The 21,729-nt window shown below is 37.4% G+C and overlaps 1 protein-coding gene across 1 annotated transcript in view; it reads right to left on the bottom strand.

Annotated features, from left to right (window-relative positions):
- LOC110061977 (VPS10 domain-containing receptor SorCS2-like) overlaps positions 1-21,729 on the bottom strand; it is a 52,329-nt gene that overhangs the window by 21,000 nt on the left and 9,600 nt on the right. Inside the window, exons 4-14 of the mRNA XM_020768847.2 lie at positions 19,581-19,739; positions 18,166-18,233; positions 16,982-17,046; positions 13,399-13,529; positions 12,285-12,389; positions 10,967-11,161; positions 9,067-9,231; positions 6,208-6,310; positions 4,903-4,979; positions 3,396-3,484; positions 647-754 (exon numbers count right to left, since the gene is read on the bottom strand). Coding sequence (XP_020624506.2) covers positions 647-754; positions 3,396-3,484; positions 4,903-4,979; positions 6,208-6,310; positions 9,067-9,231; positions 10,967-11,161; positions 12,285-12,389; positions 13,399-13,529; positions 16,982-17,046; positions 18,166-18,233; positions 19,581-19,739 — 1,265 coding nt within the window. The remainder of the gene's footprint in view (positions 1-646; positions 755-3,395; positions 3,485-4,902; positions 4,980-6,207; positions 6,311-9,066; positions 9,232-10,966; positions 11,162-12,284; positions 12,390-13,398; positions 13,530-16,981; positions 17,047-18,165; positions 18,234-19,580; positions 19,740-21,729) is intronic.

Below are 21,729 nucleotides of genomic sequence, written 5' to 3'. Positions count from 1 at the left end.
AAGGCCAAGTAAGCTAGCTTCTTCTTCCATTTTTCCTTGTTGCTTTGAATTGATTTCTTGGATTGGCTGAAACAAGTAACAATCTATGATACTATAGGAAAATTTATTATCTGACGAGGGAATTCCACTAAATTTCGCGCGGAAAACCGCTTCGCGATTCGTGCGATATCGGTTTTTCAAGTGAAATGTAACGTGGAATTCACGAGTCAGGTTATGAATTTTCCTTGAATCGCATAACCTTCTTTTCAAATGAAAGAAAACCCCGTTTCATTTACGTCTGTGTGAATGTTGCAATACTCAACGCGCGCTCGAGAAAAGCCATCTCTCTCCAGAAAGTTGTACTTCAGGTCAAAGCAGGGAGAAACTTGATTTCCCATTTCAAAAAGACTTGTGTTTGTTTTTGGCTTGGTTGACTGTGACAATGGTTTTGAAAACATGATTAAAAGGTCATTGTTTCTAATTGTTTTTTAGTTGTTGTTTTGTTGTTGCTCCAGTGCCATATTACACAAAGCGTCGCTTTCAAGAGTCGCAATTCCACGCTGAATACCTCGCCTAGGCAACCAATCAGGGTGCAAGAATGCTCAGAGCTATGCGATTCTAGAAATAATTTGAACATGTTACTTGTAATGTAAAGTCTCATTCTTACTTAAATATCAGAGTCGTTTCTCCTGGTTCAGTTACCATGCCGTATACAAAAAGTGGTTTACTTCCTACAGTCACATTGGACCAAACTTTTCCTTCAGTACAGCTGTACCTGAAATGACAATATTAGATACTCAGCAAGCAGCATGCCCAGCATAAAGGAATACTAAAGGGTCTTACACTTTTTTTAGCAACAGAATAGCATGTAAGGATGCATGAGGCTTTACCAGACTTAACTGGCAACAGGTTAGAAAATGTATGGATTTAACGATCTTGGACGTTCGGGGACCCCTATTTTTCTTTTGATGGATCATTTTCTCTACCGATTTTCTACGTTAGGGGAAAAAATGAGGAAAATCTATCGACTAGAAGTTTGAATCTTTTGCAGAATGCACCATCGAATTCCGTTCTTTTACGCTCTTCGTTTATCTGAGCGACGGTTTCAAATGCCTCTTGAAGGGTTAAGTTTTGTGAAAACGTTGGAAACATTTGGAATTATTTACGCAACAGACCCTCTTCTACGAAATATGGTTAAGAACGTTTGCCTTCGTTGACTCACCTTCGATACGTTTAACTATAAACCCCATTAGACCATGGTGAATTACGTGCGCCAATTTTTCAAAATCAGGGTAGTTTTCAACACCTTTTAACTCTAAAACGAAGTCGATGATCCCCATTTTTTTTTTTTTTTTTGCATTTCTGACACAAATAATTCACTATCTGACAGCAGTAAAAATTTAAAAAAATCTATCGACTGGAAAATTTTCGCGCGACCGTCCTTTAATGGATAAAACCGCCAGGGGAATTTTCGCAGCAGGCGTTCATCTTGCAGCTCGTATTTCATGTTATTTGGTATTGTTTATATCGCGCATTTGTTCTTTTGCCTTTGGCTACTTTGTCCGTTTCAGCGTGTTTCTTTTCAATGCAACAGCGAGATAGGAAACATGTTGCAATGCGATGCTTTTCCCGGGAAATCCTGATCCATTGTCACTGACGCTAGGAGGTCCTGTTGCTCCATTGGTTTGCGGTTTCATAAGGCGAGATAATCTCCTGGCGTTGCGCAAGATGTTTACGAACCTTTACAAGCTAAGGGACGCAGCAAAGGACGGAGCAAAGGACGGAGCAAAGGGCGGACCATTAGAAAAGTGATGGGGGGGGGGTGGGGTGGGGGAAAAACAAAAAAAATCATGCAAGGGAGGGTTACTGAAAAAAAAATCGTGCAAACGAGAAATTCCTGCAGAGTGAATTGCACTGTCGGGCTTACAAACTCTACTCGCTTGACGGGCACCTTGGCAGCCACTTTATACTTCCGTTTTAATTTCTTGGACCTGGTTTTCTCAACAATTAGGAAAACATACATTTTTCAGGCCTTTCAAGTCTGATACATTTTGTGCACAGCAACCTCATCATCTTAAAAGTGATAAAAACACCATGTGCTATAAACAGCCATCCTGCTTGAAATATTTGCAATTAGGGTCAATTAAGTAAGCACATACTGCAGTTTGAAGCCTCGAGAAATAGGAGTGATTTCACAGTATAAATAACGATTGTGGACAAAGATGTGCACACCGGCATGGCGAACCGTAACACTTCCCCTAAGATGGCCGCTAAGATCAACGTTGGACAAAAATCGTAAACAAAGACTTCGTGATGCATTTAGTATGGACAACTGATGCAATTAGTACGGACTGTTTCAATCTATTTTAGGCTTTTGACAGAGTAAACGACGCATTATCATTCAAGTCCAATCGATACATTAAATTTATCGCTTGAAAATCGTGGAAAACGCACCAAAAACGCTTCAATTTTGCGAACTTTTCTGGGGGAGCATACCCCCAGACCCCACTAACGGAATAGGCAGCAAACGTGAAAAATTTTTCCCTGCAAGCTGAAAAAGTCCCATCCCCCTTCCCCATCACTTTTCCAATGGTCCGTCCCTAAAATCTCGCATTTGATTTTGGGAGGAATACATCCACTTTGAGCGAAATTATAGGGCATGCAGATTTCACGGATTTTCGTGACATTTCGCCAGAACATGAATGACAAACGAAAGTGTGTTGGGAAAATAGCCAACGAGGCGCGTAGCGCCGAGTTAGCTATAATCATCACTCGATTCTGATTGGCTGAGAGTAGTGCAGTTCAAGTGTAACACCAGTGCAAATTATACATCGTAATTCTGGATTATGACTGGCTAAAATACAATAGGAAATTTTCTAAGCCAATGATATCACGTAAATTGATGACGAAAATTTTGCGCGGACAATTTGAAAAAAATTTTCTCGAATGAGAAAAAATGGCTTCAAGAAAGATCTTCCGGCACTTCCTCCACGCGAATGTTTTCATTTTTATATTATTAGTAAGTAATCATACGGTTTTTCTTGTTCAATTTGGAATTCATTGGCAATTAAGAGTTTTTCAAAAAGCGGCCAAAGCGTCTCGTACAATTTCAGCTTTTTGAAAAACTCATTCCTACAAATTAATTCTAAATTGAACTCAAAACCGTATGATTACCAACACATATCCAACAAGCGCGAGTGGAATAATTGCCCCCAAATATAGAAAACTAGACTAAAATAAAAGTAAAAACGCCCCAAAATCACGCGTACGCTTACCATATTTGTAGAGCATGGCATAATGGCTCATAACCCATGATGGCTTAGCCAATGAAAACTCTCGAATTGCATTGTCCAATGATGCAGTTTTTGATAAAAGGGAGTACCACCCCGCCGGGAAATTTTGAATTTAAGCCTTACCACACTTTATCAACACGACGACGCATTGGGACTGCTGCAATAATTCCACCGTGGTCTCCAATGACGAAATCATGGTACCCGTCAAATTCCTACAGAGTATTAAACTAATATCAACAAACACAACAATGACCATGAAAATAAAAAATATTTCGAGGTTATCCAAAATCATAACTTTAAAGTAGTACTGAACTAACAAGAAAACTTAAGACAAACCACAATTGAAAACATCCAATACAGGTTTTGGATGCTTCAAATATTCGTTAATACTTTATGACACTAAAAGAGGATGCAGTCATATCCAAACACATTTCTTTCATGAACATGTTTTCAAAATTTCCAACTGTTCTGTGTAAAACAGACTTTTCTAGAGTTTCTTAGAACTCTGTTAACAGGCATTTTTTTTGTAAGTGGTCACGTTCCATATGTGCACACTTTATCGTCGTGACGTCATTGTCACCAAATTACCGAAAGACTCCAGCTACCTTTTGATATTTTCGCGACAGGTTAATTTCGCGAAATTAAGTGAGTCACATAATGTTAATGTTGACACATAGTCCCGCCGTTGCGTTTTTGTTAATTTTGACGTTATTGTACCTTTGATAAAGTCGGCCTACTAAATTCAAGGACATGCCAAAGTAACATTGCTAAGGAAATAAACTGAGTGTTACTCAAAAAAAAAAAAATCGCGAAGTTTAAGTGATTCAAAGTACACACTTTTCGCAAAATCACGGAATTCAAGTGTCTCAAAATATGCGCACCACAAAATCGTGACATTAACATGTCGCGAAAACTTCATGGTATTTTAACAGAGTCCAACATGAGCCTTTATAGAGATTAATACTGAGTGATTAGATTCCGTTATAACCACCTGACGTTGACAAACGTATGTCAAACCAAAATTGTATATTTATTCTGAATTTGTGACTGATCGATCAGTGCTGGAAAGAACAGTTGATCATTGGTTATTGTCCAACCAAATTTGAGAAACAATCCGACTAATTCCATTACATTATGATCGGACAACATGACCAAGCAGCAAAATGAATTGGCTTTTAGTTGTCAAGATCTCACTTGCAAACTATTTGCTTTGAACCACATTTACAATACTAAATCATAACAGATCAATGGTTTGCTTTGTTGAAATGGCCTCTCCAAACAAAAGCCGCTTTGAAAATCGTCCCATACGTCATTACTTTCCAATGACACTGTTTTAAGATGCTTCATGTATGCAAATGAATTGAGTCATCAGATCAACCAAATTTGTCATACAACTGTATGTGTGACCAAAATAGGAATTTGAAAGGATTTACATGCCCTGCTTCGTAATAAGGACTATTTCCAACACTGATGGTTGATAGAAAGGGCAACCCAGCCTGCAAGGTCATGCAAGCTGAAAAACTTCTCATCTTGAGCTAGTCAACCAGTGAACCAATTTACAATGTATCACAGAGCCTGACTAAAAGACAGTCGTCTCCATTTTCTTATAGCAACCAGGAGAATCACTTACTTTGGTCCAAGTTAGGCCACCATCATTGGAAAGAAATACCCCAATGTGATTCTCTAATAGACTGCTCCCCAAGTTACCTAAAAACATTATTTCACAACAGAAATATTAAAATATTATTAAGTAGAATACTACAGACGTAACTTATCGATGATCATTGCTATTGATAAGCAATCGATGGATAATCAATCAGCAATCAACTGATTAGTCATTGACTATTGGCAATGATCAGTGAGTAATATTGCTGATAATCAAAATTTTCGTGGCCTGTGGATTACTGATCAATGGCATCAATTACCTGACGCTGTTGATTACTCATCAATTACCTATTGATTACATATACATGTATATTGTTATACTGAATATCTGTTAGGATTTTCCAGCATTTTTCTTTATAATTGTAACTGATTTTCGTGTTATAAATCTTTACGTGAATGGTTTGCGATGATAACAACAGACAACATGCCAGGCTATTAAATAGGGGCAGTAACTGAATTCAAAGAAGTCCAAGACCAAGTCCAAGATTCGTCTTCACCTGTTACAAAGTAGTGGTCATCTAGCTAAGAGAATAGCAAAACGGCATGCAGAATTTCTTTTAATTTCTTCAATTCGAAGTAGCCACGAGATTATACCCATGACTAATCTATGCCCGTTTAATAACACTTTCCTCAGATAATAACCACATTACTCCCATTCTAAAAGACCTACACCGGCTACCAATAACTGAACATATAAGTTTAAGATCTTGATCCTTACTTTTAAAGCTTTGCATAATTTGTCTCCTTGGTATTTACAAGAATTGACAAGCCTCTACCGTCCTTCAAGAACTCTCCGTTCATCTACATCTCTCCGTCTTAACTGTGCTAACTATAGCTTGAAGTCTTATGGACCTAAACCTTCAGCTGACCTTCTTTTCCTTCTCTTTTAGAATCAACTGCTTTATACCATTGCCAGTGGAAATAGCCAAGTGAAGGGCTCGAAAAAAGTGCCGTCCGGTCATCCCAGACGAGAAGATTCTCCTGCTAGGCAAGTAACTTTTCATTCCCACTTGCCCACTGGGCAAGGGAGCAGGCAAGTCGTCTGCCAGCTAAATCATTAAAAGAGCACTTGGGACTTGCCTAGGTCAAGCAAAATTTGAGAGCTACTTGTCCCAAGGCCAAGCTGGAATTCACATTTCCTTTTTTAAGCCCTAGCCTGGGTACCCTTATGTATGCTGAGTTTGATAGTGCAGCTTTAATTTGTTAGCTGTGTAATAGTAAATTATACACTCAGTTCTATTCAAAGTTCCATCTTCATAAAGTTCATTACCTTGAGCTATGATAATCCCTACAGCTGAGTCTGAAGACAAAACAGAAGGGATGTAATAGTACCAGTGACTCAAGACCATGTGGATGTGAAGAGCACAGTCAGGCTGGGGTGTGGAAACAAAACAAATAGGAAAATATTAGCTCGGAAAAATGCCACCGTCGATATACTCAAGCAAAACATTTCCTGACAGCTAGTGCTGGTGGAAGCCAGTCACGTAGCCCCTTTGGTCTTTCCACCATCCAGGGGTGCCATAGCATTAGGAGGACTCCACAGAAAGAAACAAATACAGAGATTCAGTAATAAAGACAAGGCAGGGGTTAAATGCAATGGAATGATGTTCAGATGTTTCATTTTTACCAAAAATTTAAAAGTTGTGGGTGCTACAACGTATCAGGTAGCTGCACCCGTTAGTTACCCAGTGGAATACACAAGGAATGGACCTTTTTACCAATGTATTTTTTCATTCAAGCAAAAATAAACTGCACCGCTCGATTTATCATGACAAATTTAGTAAATATGTGAAGTTACATTGGACTCTGTTGTAAACTCATAAAAATATGGGACCCCAAACTTCCCAAATTTTACTAAGAAACGTATGCCAAGAGTCAATGTTTGCCTCCTATAATTTTTATTGGTAGCATACAAGTTTGGGGGCTTATACATGTATTTTTATGAGTTTGCAACAGATTCTTATGAAACTTCATTGATTTACTAAACTCAGCATGGAAAATAGAACTATGGAGATGATTGTTTGATTATTTGAAAACTACGAAAAATTGTTGACATAGTGTGATATTGGTAAAAAGGTCTATTGATAGGGCTATTAAGGTCATTCCACTGAAATAGAACCTGCACTGAGATTTTTGTCAAACTTTGCCTATTGATTGTTTATATTATAGGAACTTAAATTTTAAAATAAAAATGAGGGGTCCCCATCTTTGTTTAGGAGCAACGGCACCTTGTTTGTACCCAATAAATCCTTATAATAGCACCATGATTATAGTCAGGATTGCTTGCTAAATTCATGTTTCCGACTATTGTGTCTTGTTCTACACTGAGAACTGGTCGATATTTATTTTACATAGAGAAATTTATTACTCAATTCAAAACAACAGAAAAAAATGATATGTCACCGTACTCGTTTTCGAGGAAATGACAATTTACCTCTATGGCGAGGTCCAGCTGTAACGAAAAAGCTGTCATTTTTCAATGCGCGCGCGCTAATCACGTGTGAAATCATGCGCAGTAGGGATGTGCAGTGCAATACTGGGGAATGACCTTAATAATAAAACTAGTGAGACAATCTCAGATAGTGCAGAGCGCAATTGATAGTTCTGGTACAGTAGTCCCATAAGTACTTCCCCCTGCTCGGTTCACTTCCGGTTTGTGTCTACCTTGGTAGTCTGCTACGGCTTTTCCCCTTTGCAGTGTGTATGTTTCAAGGTTGTATTTTCATTCAAGGTCCAAAACTTACGCACAAATTAATTACTAATGGTGTTTTACGTTGATTTTCGTTCATTTTAAATTCAATAATACGCTGAAGCAGCAAACGTGACAATTTAGCTCTTCACACCAACTTTGTAACTTGATACTTTTGTTTTCCTCGCAAAGGCATGAAATATGAAACCCTTGTTTTCTCCAAAACGTACGGAAGATGTCCTTGTTTTTTGGAGATAAATGAAAGAAAGTTAAATATCTGATGTAGTGATGAAGAAACGGAACAGAAACCAAGTTGTTTTACTAAAAATGCAAATTTTTACCGATGAACAAGAACTAATCTAATTATCAGATAGTCACGAAATACCACTTTCCTTTTCTGTTGCCACCTTTGTTGTTAACAATAAAACAATTCAAAATTAACACACAACGATATTGATGGCTGAGAAGCATTTCAACGAAAAGTATTGAAGATAAACAGCGCTACTTGGCCGATATGAATGAGTCTCCTCAAAGACTGATTAAATTAATTTGCGCTTTCATTAGGTGCCACGGTGTCTGCAGCAATATTTGAGCATTTTCCTGGTTGCGGTTGTTACAAATTTACAATATGCGGAGTATTAAAGCCACTAACTTGGGAACTTTTTGGTCTCTCTTAGACACAATTAAGGCAAGAAATAAACAAGCCGCTAAGGAGAAGCAATACATTTGAACCCTGACAAGCACACTATTGTAGATTGAAAACAGCAGATGATATTTGTTGAACCGACCTGTGTTTAATTCTAAAAGCTACGCAGCCACAGTAACGTTTCACTTTTGCAATAATTTGCAATTGGCACTACTTGAAAAATAACTGCCGTCCTTGGTCACATGACATGATATATAAAATACCGCGTGGAAAGATAGTGTATAACAGTAACGATGCTAGAACGCATGCGTCTTACATGTTGAGCTCTACCATAAGGAAAACCACTCAACATTTGTGAGTGATTCCGTATGCAATGTATCCTTCACCTGACATAGAAGCCACGAACGCTAAATAATCTACGCATGCGTTTAGGGCAAATTAGTTTTGTTCTAAGGAGAATGGTACCACAAGGAGAGCAAGGGGTTACCTGAAACAAATACATAGCTTTGCGATGTTCAAAACTGAGTGACGGCGATGAAATGTGTTTTACGTAGAGTACACATGTACCTTTCCCACCCTACCCCCACTACTTCCTTGCCTCTAGACTAATTAATTAACTGAAATTAATTAATTAAACAAACATTAAAGTGTACACCTTAGCGCCATAGGGCCATATGGCCATAGTGCCTTAGTTCCTTAGCGGCAGGCAGCTCCCATAACCATCCCAATAGTGCACTCTGCACTAAAAAAAATTACTATTATTATTATTGGAAAAATTACATAACATGACTGACCGGGTAACAGTTTGTAGGGTTGCCATTATGATCAACACTTGGAGCCTTCAGAGGGAACCACTTCCCTCCCTTGTTAAATGTGATCACAGACTTAAATTTTTGGGCACCACTGAATGTATCTCTGAGGTAGACATTTGCCAAGTATGTTCCATTGAGACCCTTCACCTAGAAAGTGAATTCAACAAAAACATTTGTAAGTTCAAAATTAAAAAAATAAATAAATAAATGTTCTCTGGTTAAATAGTTTAAAATTACTACAGCTTTCTATTGGCAATCTGCAATCTTCGACTGAATTTTCTTTGATCTGCAATCTGCAATCTTTGATAGTGAGCAAAGAGCGCGATCATTAAACTACACGCAGCAACAAGTGTGAAATAAAAAAAATTACAATAAAAACAAAAAGGTGCTTATCTCATGCCAAAATTTTCACTTGGCGATTACATGAACATTATTAAAGTCAATGGAGTGGCCGTTGAACCAAGCATGATTGGCCACATTGGAATCCTGGCATACCGCAATAACAACTGAATCGGACAAGAACTCAAAACCATTACCCAGACAATATTGAATTCTTTTCTGAACTCCATTATTTAGCATTTTATTTCCTCACTAGCATCTTTTTGTTTTTGTTGTAATTTTTTCTTCTTCACACTTTACTATATTCTCAGGATTGCACATTTTATTCACTGTTTGTCAAAGATTGCAGACTGGCAATCAAAAACTGTACTAAGTTTTTAACTATTTCAACCATTACCAGAGAGCGTTTTTTAAATTTTGAACAAGTCTTATTCCGGCTAATGATCCATTTTTTAGCATCTGTAAGATAAGCACATTAAATGCCTGGAGATTGATACTATTAATTAAATAATGAATATACATATTTACACCAATATTATTTGAAATATAAAGCAAAAAAAGTCACTAAATAATTGAAACAAATATTTCTTTCATGAATTTCTTCCATTATCCAATGAAAAACGAAATGGGAATGAAATTCAAACACTAAATTTCAGACATAAATTGTCAATGATTATTCCTGTTTTAGAATGTAGGATCTCAAAAAAAGCCATTTACGATGAGAAGTCTCTGAACACACACAAGGAGTGTAAACCATTACAATCATATCCCGAAATCTTGCTAGGTTTTCAAACCAATTCTCTCAACTCCATTCAGTTTTAATCAACAATAGGCCATATTCTAAATAATCATGTATTGATCAACTGAAAATTCTAACACTTCTGTAATATATGTATATCTGTTAACGTTTTATCTTTTGTTTTTTCTGTTGTTGTTGTTGTTTTTCTTTTGGTATCAAATATCTTACAGGAATTACCAGACAAAGAAATCTGACAGAAAATTTACAATTTCAGCAGGAAGCCTCCGAACCATGTTAGAATTTTGTTATATCAAACATGAGTTATTTACACGTGATGGAAACTGAACTTCCGAACCAGTCGATATCACTTAGAGATTAAGCGATATTTTCTGTTTAGATGCATTCTCATTTAGGTTGTGATTAACAAGTATACATATACTGCTGTTAAGGGAGGTGCGGTGACCTCATGGATCAAGCAGTCTGGGTTTGAGCCCTGGCCGGCGACAATGTGTTGTGCTCTTGGGCAAGACACTTTACTCTCACAGTGCCTTTCTCAACCCAGGTGCATAAATGGGTACCGGTGAATTTAATGCTGGGGGTAACCCTGCGATCAACTATTATCCCATCCATGAGGGAGTAAAAATCTCCTAGTCGCTTCATGCTACAGAAACCGGGATAAGCTCCAGCCTGGTGGGCCACTTGGCTCATATGCAGACTTTAAATTTACCTATATTGCCGTATTGCATTATTTTAGGCCAACTGCATGCGAGATAACAGACTTTATATGTTAACTGTCATTATTACCCTGTGAATATCAACCAGCGTTGTGTTCTGTCCCCATACTTCAGTCCTGGCAGCCAGGATATTCTTCAAGGAGAGCGAATACTTCACTCCTGTCACATCTGACACATACAAGTTGTAATAGGGCTGATTGTCTTTTGTGTCATGTCTCACCGCCACCATCATTTCATTTTCACTCGCATCAACAACCTTGTAAAGCTACCAAGTCAAACATTGCACAATAATCAGCTTTTGACTTACAATGGTACATTAACCCTGGAGGTGGACTCATCCTACATTTTAACTCTTTAAGCACAGATAGTGCAACATGGCACAAAATATTATAATGAGCTTAATATTTTGGCCAACTCGTTTCAGATTTGAACACCAAAAGGATCATTGAGATATCTTCATGTTGGAAGCATAAAATCTCACCCCGCACCTAAATCAGACTTGATTAACCACCCCTCAAGTTTTTTCAACTTTTGTGTTTTACAATTTTACGAACAAGTGAATATGTGATAAAAATCTGCACACCTAGAGCTGCAAATAAAGCTATTGTTTAGGGGTATACCCAATATATACAAAGGAAATAAGGTATTCTTGAACGTTTCATTTTTTTCACTTGGTAGACTCCTCAATTCAATTTCTGACATCTTGTATGTCTGTTATGGTGATTTAGGGCATACCCCCAAACAATACCTTTCAACTGGTATATTACTTGTGGTCTTTCAATCTACTAGTACTGTTGTCATTTTACAAAAATAAGGTTTTTCTCTGCAGCTTGAAGGGTTAAGGAGTAAATTTGACAATTGGTAGCACATAGGGAAGTAAAATCTCACCAAAAAGGCCATCATTAGAGTCATAGCAGTAATTGTTAGGGCATGAAGCCAGCAAATTGTCTACGCCAGTTAACTTGTTGTTTCAGACTTATAACAAGTACCTAAGCCCTAGAAGTATAGTCCAAGGGGTGAAAAATAATCTGCACCACGACTACAAAATGAAACACTGGACAGGTACATATTTAGTGCCTCTTTTCCAAATTTCTGTCCACCATCATTCTTTAATCGGGGATTAACCCCTCCCTCCCATCTGGGACACTAATGTTTTGACTGAGGGGTATGCAGTCAAATTACCTAATTAAGGATTTGGTTAATAAAATGTGTAGTTCCAGAAAAGATCCATAGCTACATGTACCTCATGCATGAAAGGACATGGGAAATTTCAAGGGGTGGGCCTCTCAAGCCAAACATTCCAAAGGAAAGTGTGAGCTAAACTAGAATTTCAAACCAGAAATCCTTCAATGGGCAAGGTATTTGAACATTATTAATTACGCACTTACTTTTTCTTCTACATCAAGGGGAAACTGCGCTTTCTGAAAGAAGTTAGTGTGAAAACCGGAGCTGTTTTGGTAGAAAACATACAATCCTTTGAGCTTCAAATCTTTCTGCAAAATTAAAAAAAAAGTATTTAACATATAATTAGAAATAGTTTTAATGGTTTTTTGATCAGGTTATTTTTACTATCTTGCCATTCATAAAGGAACAATATGGATGCAAGAACAGATGAGATGCAGAAAGTGACAAGGGTGACCATAAGAAGAAACCAGGGATGTCATTAAGCTTTGATTCACCTGTAGCCTTGATCTCTACAATTGAAGGCTTTTGTGCAAAAAGGGCATATATAGCATTTTGGACCAATTTTTATTTTTTGCAGGATCGAGCTAATTTTTGGCAGACTGACTTGCTTTCTTTGATATGAAAAGCATCGTTGCATAATTGTTTTTGTTGATTTGTGCTTCGTTTTCGAGAAATAACGTATGCAAAAAACTCAGTTTTCCAAGGGTTTCTTTTAGAGATCTTTTGTTGAATGAAAAACAAAAGAAACCTTTTGTTTGGCTAAACGATGAAGTCACCAAAGCGTGGCATTTGCTGCTAGTTTTATTATCCATATAATTACACTATTCTCTTACTGTTGCTTTGCTAGCGCAAGCAAATAAGGGCTGAACGGGCTGGATTCGAGTTATGTTTTGTCGTGACACCGGTTCAATATGAGGTCGGTCGATTTTTTTTCTCGTCTATTTCTCTACTTCTTTCAAAAATAAAAACATCTATTTAAAAACAACCATGCTGTCCAAGCTGCTAAAAGTAACCGTTTAAGTTCACGTCACGTCAAAATCCACCTTCAAAGGATTCGCTTCAAAAGATGCTGTCACACGTTCATCCAGTTTTGAAATTACTCACCCCATTATTCCCTAAATTGCACTTCACTTGATCCAATTATCATTACTTATAGTAAGCCCTGAAAACTGTGAGGCTTCTAACATTACACCCACTTGTAACACATGTGTTAAGTTAATCACAACTACAATTAGATTATTTACTGCTGATTTCTATGTGTGATGGAAATCTTGATCCCATTGTCTTGTTGCTAAATAATCTTAAGTCAGGCCCTACCTGAACAAACACATATTTGCCTTCCACTTCTAAAGAGTTTGACATAAACTCTTTCAGAGACTTGTCAAAAACTTGCACACATCCTGAACTGGAACTACACGGCAATTGAGCATACATTAAAACTGAGCTATCTGGTAACAAAAAAAGTTCAAAGAAGAAAATGGTCAGTTAAACAATATTATTGGAAGGAAGTTGGAAGGAAGATTAAAGGACACAGGTTTATGTTTTTGAAGGCCCAAGCTAAATGACCAGATGGAAATACCATAAATCCTCGAATTAGCGCCCCCCCCCCCTCGAATAAGCATTCCTCCTATAGGCCGAAATTTAAAATAAGCACCTCCCCTTGAATAAGTGCTCCCCTCCCCTCCCTCCATTTTGTGGATGAGTAATGAGACAACAAAGGATGTATAGTTTTCGTCATGTAGTATCAGATTTGTACATTGTTTCAGTTTCTGAACACGTTAAGTGAACATGTTGAACACATTAAGCACTAACGGTGCCGCGATTTAAACTTTCAGATCAGCTTTTTATGTCAATAAACAGCTTATGCTGTTGTTTACACGCAGATGATGTATTAAAACGTGAGACAATCTCAGATAGTGCAGAGTGTAATGCATAGCTCTGATGCAGTACTCATGACACAGTTCCTATATAACCCCTGCCATTCACTCCTGGTTTGCACTGACCTTGCTAGTCAGCTAGCGATTTTGATGAGACATAATCTTAGCAGTGTGTATGTTTGATGTGTGTATTTTCATTCACAGCCCAAGAATAACTTACAATTAATTAACGTTTGTCAAGACAGCTCTCGAATTTTACTGTAGTGTTTTATGGTGATTTTTGCCCATACATTAAAGTTCCGAACATGACAATTTTACTCTTCACGAAAACGTATGTAACTTGATACTCTTGTTTTCCTCACAAAGGTATGTAACCTAAAACTATTTTCTCGGAAACACACAGAAGATGTGCTAGTATTCTTTTCACAGCTGGAGATAAATGGAAGAAAGTTGAATGTCAGATGAAGAAATTGGAGAGGAACAATTTGCTTTTAAAATGCAAATTTTCTTTTGACTGATAAACAGGAACTAATCTAATTATCAAATTGACACGAAACAGCGTGTCCTGTTGCCACCTTTGGCGTCAACAGTAAAACCACTTAAATTTAAAATACACATTGATATCGAATAATACAACTGCAGAGCGTTTCAACCAGAAGTATTGAAAGTAAACAACGCTACTTGACCGAGATTATATCCTTCATCGGTGAAGGATATAATGCCACTTACTCGGGAGAGTTTCGGCTGTGGGTATGAACATTTTGGTCTCTTTGACGGAGACAATTAAAGGATGAAATAAACGCACTAGTGTAGTTTGGAAACAATAGATGATACTTCTTGAACCAAGTTACATGTAGGTGTAATTCCAAAAGACATGCAGTCACAGTAACATCCTTGTATCATGCTAACAACGTTAGAACGCACGCGTATGACTTATTAGGGTTCTACCACAAGGAAAAGTGCTCAACGTTAGCATGTGATCTTGTATGAAATGTATCTTTCACCTGATAGGTGTAGTTGACACTAATGCTTATTAATCTGCGCATGCATTTAGAGCAAATATTGGTTTTGTTCTAAAGAGAAAAGTACCAAAAGGAGAGCAAGGGGCTCTCTGAAACAAATAGATAGCTTCTCGAAGTGATCATAAAAGTAAGGTAGGTACATGCACCACCCATTTTACGTAGTGCTCACAACTACCTACCCATCCTAACCCCCCCCCCCCTTACTGCAAGCCTAATGAATTAATTGAAATTAATTAATTAAACAAACATTAAAGTTTACACCTTATTTCCATAGTGCCATATTGCCATATTGCCATAGTGCTTTAGCAACGTCAACCCCCAAACCATCCCAATAATGTACTCTGCACTAAAAATGATCATGTCAGGCCACGATTTGGGAAAAATTAAATAAGTGCCCCCCCCCCCCCCCCCCTTCCCCCGTCTTCTCCTAAATTTGAAATAAGCACCCCAGGTGCTAATTCGAGGATTTACAGCATTAAAGTTTTCTTAATTATATGTACAGCTGTATGTGAACAACAATTTTTTTCCTGCCTTTTCCTGTATGTTCAAATGATTTTTGTAAGACATCTGTTTGGTCACTCCTTTACAAGTGATAATGTTTGTCTACAGTAGCTACAGTCTGTGGTCATCAGTTAGCATTTAAAACAAAACTAGACAGCATAAACCACTTATTAATATCCTTGAGAAAACAAAAAGCCTCAATTTACACATTTCAAGACTGGGATTGAGTTGTGTTTACTCACAAATACTATAATTTCCCTGAGTGTGAGCTGCAATAAATTACAACAATCCAAAGTTCAAGATTGTCTACAGAAAAAATTGTGACATGTACAGCCTGTAATAATTCTTTCAACGTCAAAGGCTGTGGCTTCTGGTGAAACAAAATTTCAAAAGAAGCATAATCTGATCTAGAACAGGGCCTGAGGGAATGTTGCAAGGTTACATACTTAGTCTTTTTTGTGTGTGTGCTATGTGTGCTGTTGTATGTGTCTTTATCTTATTTTCTCTTCTAGTATCTGACCCTAATAAATAATTGCTGTAATCACTAAGGATACCTGCCCAGTCTTAATTAACCCATTAACTAATGGTTATTTTGGGCAGTCATGTACTTGCTTTATTTTAAAACTTATTTTTGTGAACTTTAATTCTAAGTATGAGTACCAATGAAGTTGTTGTTGTTGTTGTTGTTGTTGTTGTTGTTGACATTCAATTAATGTGACTGTACAATGTTACTTCACGTTCAGCGACATCAATACACGGGACAGCCCCCCTACAGGCAGCCTGGTCAATATAATTAAATAAAAATGTCCAACACTTAAGCTGGATTAAAATTGAACAATAAGTAGGGAGTTTGATTTAGAACTCCAATCCATGGGACATGGCTAGAGAAAATGGCAGCAATCAGGATCACTCAGTGAATCTCTTATCTCACAATACATGCAGACACATTTTCCATACTAACTAGTAAAATTACATGTGGGTTAGTGGGCATAGCTACTGATCAACCCAGGCTAAAGATATCTGTCCCTGCTATGGATAATAAAAGATTGCAACTGGAGATCAATACATGTACATCTGAGCGATTTCGCAAAAACATGCCTGCTAGGTTTTCACCCGTCAAGGCTGGGATGAGGACATGCCCAGGCACTGGCACATCTGCTAGTGGTTTGCCGGGGGCCAGCTGTCAAAAGCAGAGAAGAGTGTCATTTCCTATCTCCTTCACTTAGCAAGACTTGAGTTCTCAGTGCCACATAAGGTTGACATTGACTGTGTGGCTGGGCACTTTGCTCAGTTGTTGAACATTGCTTGAGGGTTCTGTGTTGACATGGGACCCTGCTGGAGAGGCACAATGACATGTCATGTACATGTGTGATGGGCCAATCTCCTAGCCAGGGGAGTGATCATGGCAGTTGTAGCTGCTGGGACTGTCTTTGCACTCTTTGCCAGCATGTTTTTGCAAATATGGTAAGACGTACGCAATAATTTATATATTCCACTTACATTTTGATTTATCCTGCACTTCAAGGAAGAGTACTTTACCCCATCCTTCAACATGATGAGATCCCCTAAAAAAAACAAAATTATTGGTCAATTAATAACTGGTAATAATAATTGGTGTGAAAGAGATTTAAAAAAAAAATCAACAACAACTCTGTTGAAACACTACACACATACACACACAAAATTCACAAATCATTTCAGATGAGTTCTATCAGCCAGGTTTCAATAACGTTTTCACCCACAGGGCAACTGGTTTTCACACACGGGAAAAACGTTTTGAACTAAACTTCTTTATAAAACAATCTTTCCTCTAGATGGTCAAACCAGGCAAGCAAAGTCATCCTCGCAACTGGTCCATTTTCCCTGTGCCCAGCCCTGAGACTTCTGGTTCTATACTAGCCAGAGTCCAAAGATAACATATGCCAAAAGACCTTAAGGGGTGGAACTGATCTGATCTGAAGCCATTTCACTCCATTTCAGAGTATAGGCCACTGACAGATCACTTCCAGTCCCCTCTGTCCCTGGCCAAGTGTTCCATCTCGGTCCATGTGTAGCTTTTCGACTGGATGGTGCAATCTGTATCCCTTCTCCAGCTGTTACGTGGTCTCCCTCTCCTCCTGCTACACTGAAGATTCCACCATAGGGCTTGTTGGAGTGTAACATTTTATTCTAAAACCTTTACAACTGTCAGCCCACTATTGAACAATGAACATGGCTGACAAATGACAACTATCAACAGACAAATGGCCAACAGTTGTTTAACAGAAAACCAGGAAATGGCCAGCTGTCAGCAAACTGTACACATGTACCTGCAAACTCACCTGAGTGTATGCATCATGAGTGTGTTACACGCCTGTCGATGGAAACCGTCAATCACACACATAGATGTGCAAGATAATGTCACACCCATGACTCACAATTCAAGACTACTTGTTTAGCATCCATTACATAAGCATGAAAAACTGAATTCAATTTCCACCCAAAATAGTTTAATGAACAGTGCTAAATACATGTATCACATTTGAGTCCTAAATTCATCACTGACAACATCTTCAGAAATCTCTTGTCAAAGTTGGGAAGTTGTTGGAACTTCCTTGGTGATGTTTGGAAGTTTTTAAGATTCTTATTTTTGGAAATTCAGGTAATGTGGATGCAAAAATCACATGTATTTGACTTTTTCTCACCAGTAATGTCTCACGACCTTGTCAGAGAGTTCAGTCCATCGTGTGCCCCCATCCTTGAAATAGTAAACCTAAAATAGAGAAGAATTCACAGGTATTTCAGTGCTTTCTTTGTGTTTCACAACATTCCCATTAAAAAATTCTTTTTTCTGTTCTCTGTCAATTATAAGCTAATTCGGAGTGGTACTGTATGCATGAACTACATGTATACATCAATTGGCGGTGTAGACAACCTTTGAATGACAACCTTCTATTTCCTTCTTTTACTTTAGATCTAGGGGTAGCCAATGGTCCTTCAAAAAAACATCCATGGTTCTCACCATAATATTAAATTTTCATCAAATTTCATGGGTATCACTGTGACTGTCTCAATTTTTTAATAGTTATTTGCGTCTCACAGTCTCAATTTTTGGAAGGCTAAGAAAGTCTCAAAGTACCGATTTGTTTGCTTTAAGAAATTTTGTCTGAAAATCTTAGAACCTCAACATCTGGAGCTCACATTTAAAACAATTTGAAGTCTTGGTCTCGCAATTGAAGAAGTTACTAACAATATCTCAGTATTGCAAAGAAAAACACTAGTCTCGCCTTCTCGCGATGTCTCCCATTTATTATTCACCATCCCTAGATTTCCAAAAAAAGGTTACATAACTATTAAATGGTGTTCAAAGGAAACAACAAGCATTGTTATACCTGCCAACTCAAATAAGCTATCAAAATGGAGGTCAGATCAAGTCACATGTTGCACATCAAAAGTCACTAACTCCTTAGGGAAACAACAACTAGAACTTTTGACTCACACATGATCACTTGAACATGACTTGACTGGATTCGCACATGTTACTTGAAACCAGAGCAAATTTGTGTCTGAGCCAGCATTAGTTGGGAGGTATAACAAAGCACTTAATGACTGACCCCACAGGAAACAGGGAGTTTTGTTTCCCCTTGACCCTCAATGTTTCCTTCTGCTTCACCTCACAGAACATCAAGGGTCTAGGGAAAACAAAACTCACTGTTTCTTTGGAGGCCAGTCATTAAGTGTTTGATATAATTTTAATACACAGTTTCGTCACATTTTCTGTTTCCTCAGTGACACCAATGTGCATACTTGTACCATTGAAATGAATGTTATTGCAAAACCCTCTCTACAGTCAAACCCCTATTATGCAGCAACCTATTAAACACTCACCCTATTAGGTGGCCAGTTAGCAAAGTCCCGATGAGGGCTTTTCTATTGTTGTTACCTCTATTAAGTGGCCAGCCTCCTTTAAACGGCCACTATCTATTTCCCCAAGCGTTGAACCGTAATATTGGCTTTTCAAAACTAGTGAAATTTTTAGATTAGTACATGTATGTAACTTGGACAAAACTGGAAATACTGAAATGAGTGAAAGAGTTAATTAAATATATCTTCCACAAACCTTTTTCGTATCTTGATCCTGAGCAACAATAAGATGGTCTGATACAGGATTACAAGAAATCACATGAGGAGAGAAATTCACAGGAACTCTTCTAAAGGTTTTCCCTTCATCCTCGGAAATGTAGAGGGTAGTCTTGGGCTTCAAGACACTCACGATAACCTGGAGAACACGTCAATGACAAGATGATATTTGATTATTAAAGTGGAACCCGGATTCGAAGATATGGCCAGGAGACAACAAAATTATATTGTTAAATCAGGATATCGTTGTAAACGAACTCCCAATTTGGTGGCAAAGTAACTAATAATATTGTTCAATATATCGGGATAAGATCAATAATAATTATTAATTTTTCCCAGTGAATCAGTAAAATCAATAAGTTTCCACAACATGATACATGTACCTGTACTGTATGTATTTTATTTACAGTAACTGCAATGGGCAATTAAGCCAAATGAATGACAAATGCAAAGGAGTACTTTCTGTAACTACATAAAACTTTGTGTAATTGCCAGGTGTTTGTCACTCTTTTCAGGCCTTTTGATATTACACGATGGTGCGATTTCGCACAATGGACCTCAAATCACATCCGATCACACTATTCATGAAAAATCGCATAATTCATGAAAAATAGTGTAATTTTAACAAAATAAACCATTAGTAAACGTTTTATCTGGAAAAATCCTGCATCTACTTGTCATTTCAAGATGATTTCCCTTTGAAAAAGTCTTGAAAAATATCTTCTACAATCTTTGATTTTGTAAACAATCAAAGTTCAAGGCATTTTTTGGACATCCAGGGACTGGTACTAGTTTTCATTCTCAAAGAATTGCCTACTGGTGTAATGCAAACAATCCCTTTCTTTGCTTTGGTCAATCAGAATTGTTGGTACATATAACGACAACTAATGATCAAAGCGTTGTTTATTTTGACGGAAAATGTAGTTTCTTTTGTGGACTATGAAATAAAACATACGCTGCTCTTGGATAAGTTTGTACTGAAAACACCCGCTGTTTCTTGGACTGAAAAGACTGAATCGCACCTTCTACCAAATGTATCTACAAAAGATTGAAGAAAATACCCCTTCCACTTGGATGATAGGCTGAAGATGGTTTATTTGTTGTTGTAATCAATTATCTTCAGAAGTCTGTGGTGGACAAGCACGTCAAGTCTTTTTTTATTCCAATTTATTATATAAACACCAGTGAAATACCAGGATTTTCCCTTTTCCTAAAAAATCATATCTTCATCCCACACAGTGAAGATAATTACTATTTTTATCATTCACACTGTGAAGATATCATTCCTTTTTTTATATCATTTTTCTTTTGTCCCTTTAACTACACTTAAATTTGCTGATGTATGATCAAAACATCTTTGGATCTACTTTGGTCATCTTCGGCAATCTTTGGCAATGTTTGGAAAATGTTCGGAAGCGTTCGTCTGGCCTTCAGAACAATTTTGGAAAATCTTCGCAAATCTTCGGAAAGTGGTCAGAAATCTTCCGAAAATGGTCAATGGTCATCATTAGTGTGTTTATGTAATAAACAGAATATTACATGCCTGTTTGTGGATACGAATTTTGTCTTGTTGTGCTCAACTCAATATCTCACTCATTCGCGCATCCAGTTGAACACTTGAAGATAAAATTCGTATCCACATGTGGGCATGTAATATCCTCTATAGGTATACGCATCTATAGATGTTCATATTATTGTTCCTAAAATACACATAAGTTCAAATTGTCTTTGGAGCAACCCAAAAGTGGTTTTCCTCTTCCCAAACCACATCAAAAAAACTTAAAATAGCTTGGGGAAAATCACATAATTTCCTTAATTCATCGCATAACAACCCGTTCTTATCGCATAATCTGCCCCAAAAATTTTGCAAAATTTCTGTTTTTTATCACAAGCTATCAGAGGGCATTTACATTTGATTTAGTACTAAATAATCATTTATGATTAACTAGATGAATTTATCTACTAGATGACTCCATTGATCCCTCACTTATTCTGTATATGTTATTCAAGCAAACCTAGTTTTACATACTACTAGTTTTATATAAACCTAGTTTTACATAAATAAATAATTAATAGTTTTATATAAACCTACATGTAGCTCTATATACTACCAAAGTTTACTCTAGGCC

This window comes from Orbicella faveolata, unplaced genomic scaffold (assembly GCF_042242905.1).
Source record: "Orbicella faveolata isolate gen_17 unplaced genomic scaffold, um_ofav_v1 contig_1, whole genome shotgun sequence".
NCBI lineage: Eukaryota > Metazoa > Cnidaria > Anthozoa > Scleractinia > Merulinidae > Orbicella > Orbicella faveolata.
The sequence above is the reverse complement of the archived record's forward strand: the minus strand, read 5'-3'. Positions and strand labels throughout refer to the sequence as shown.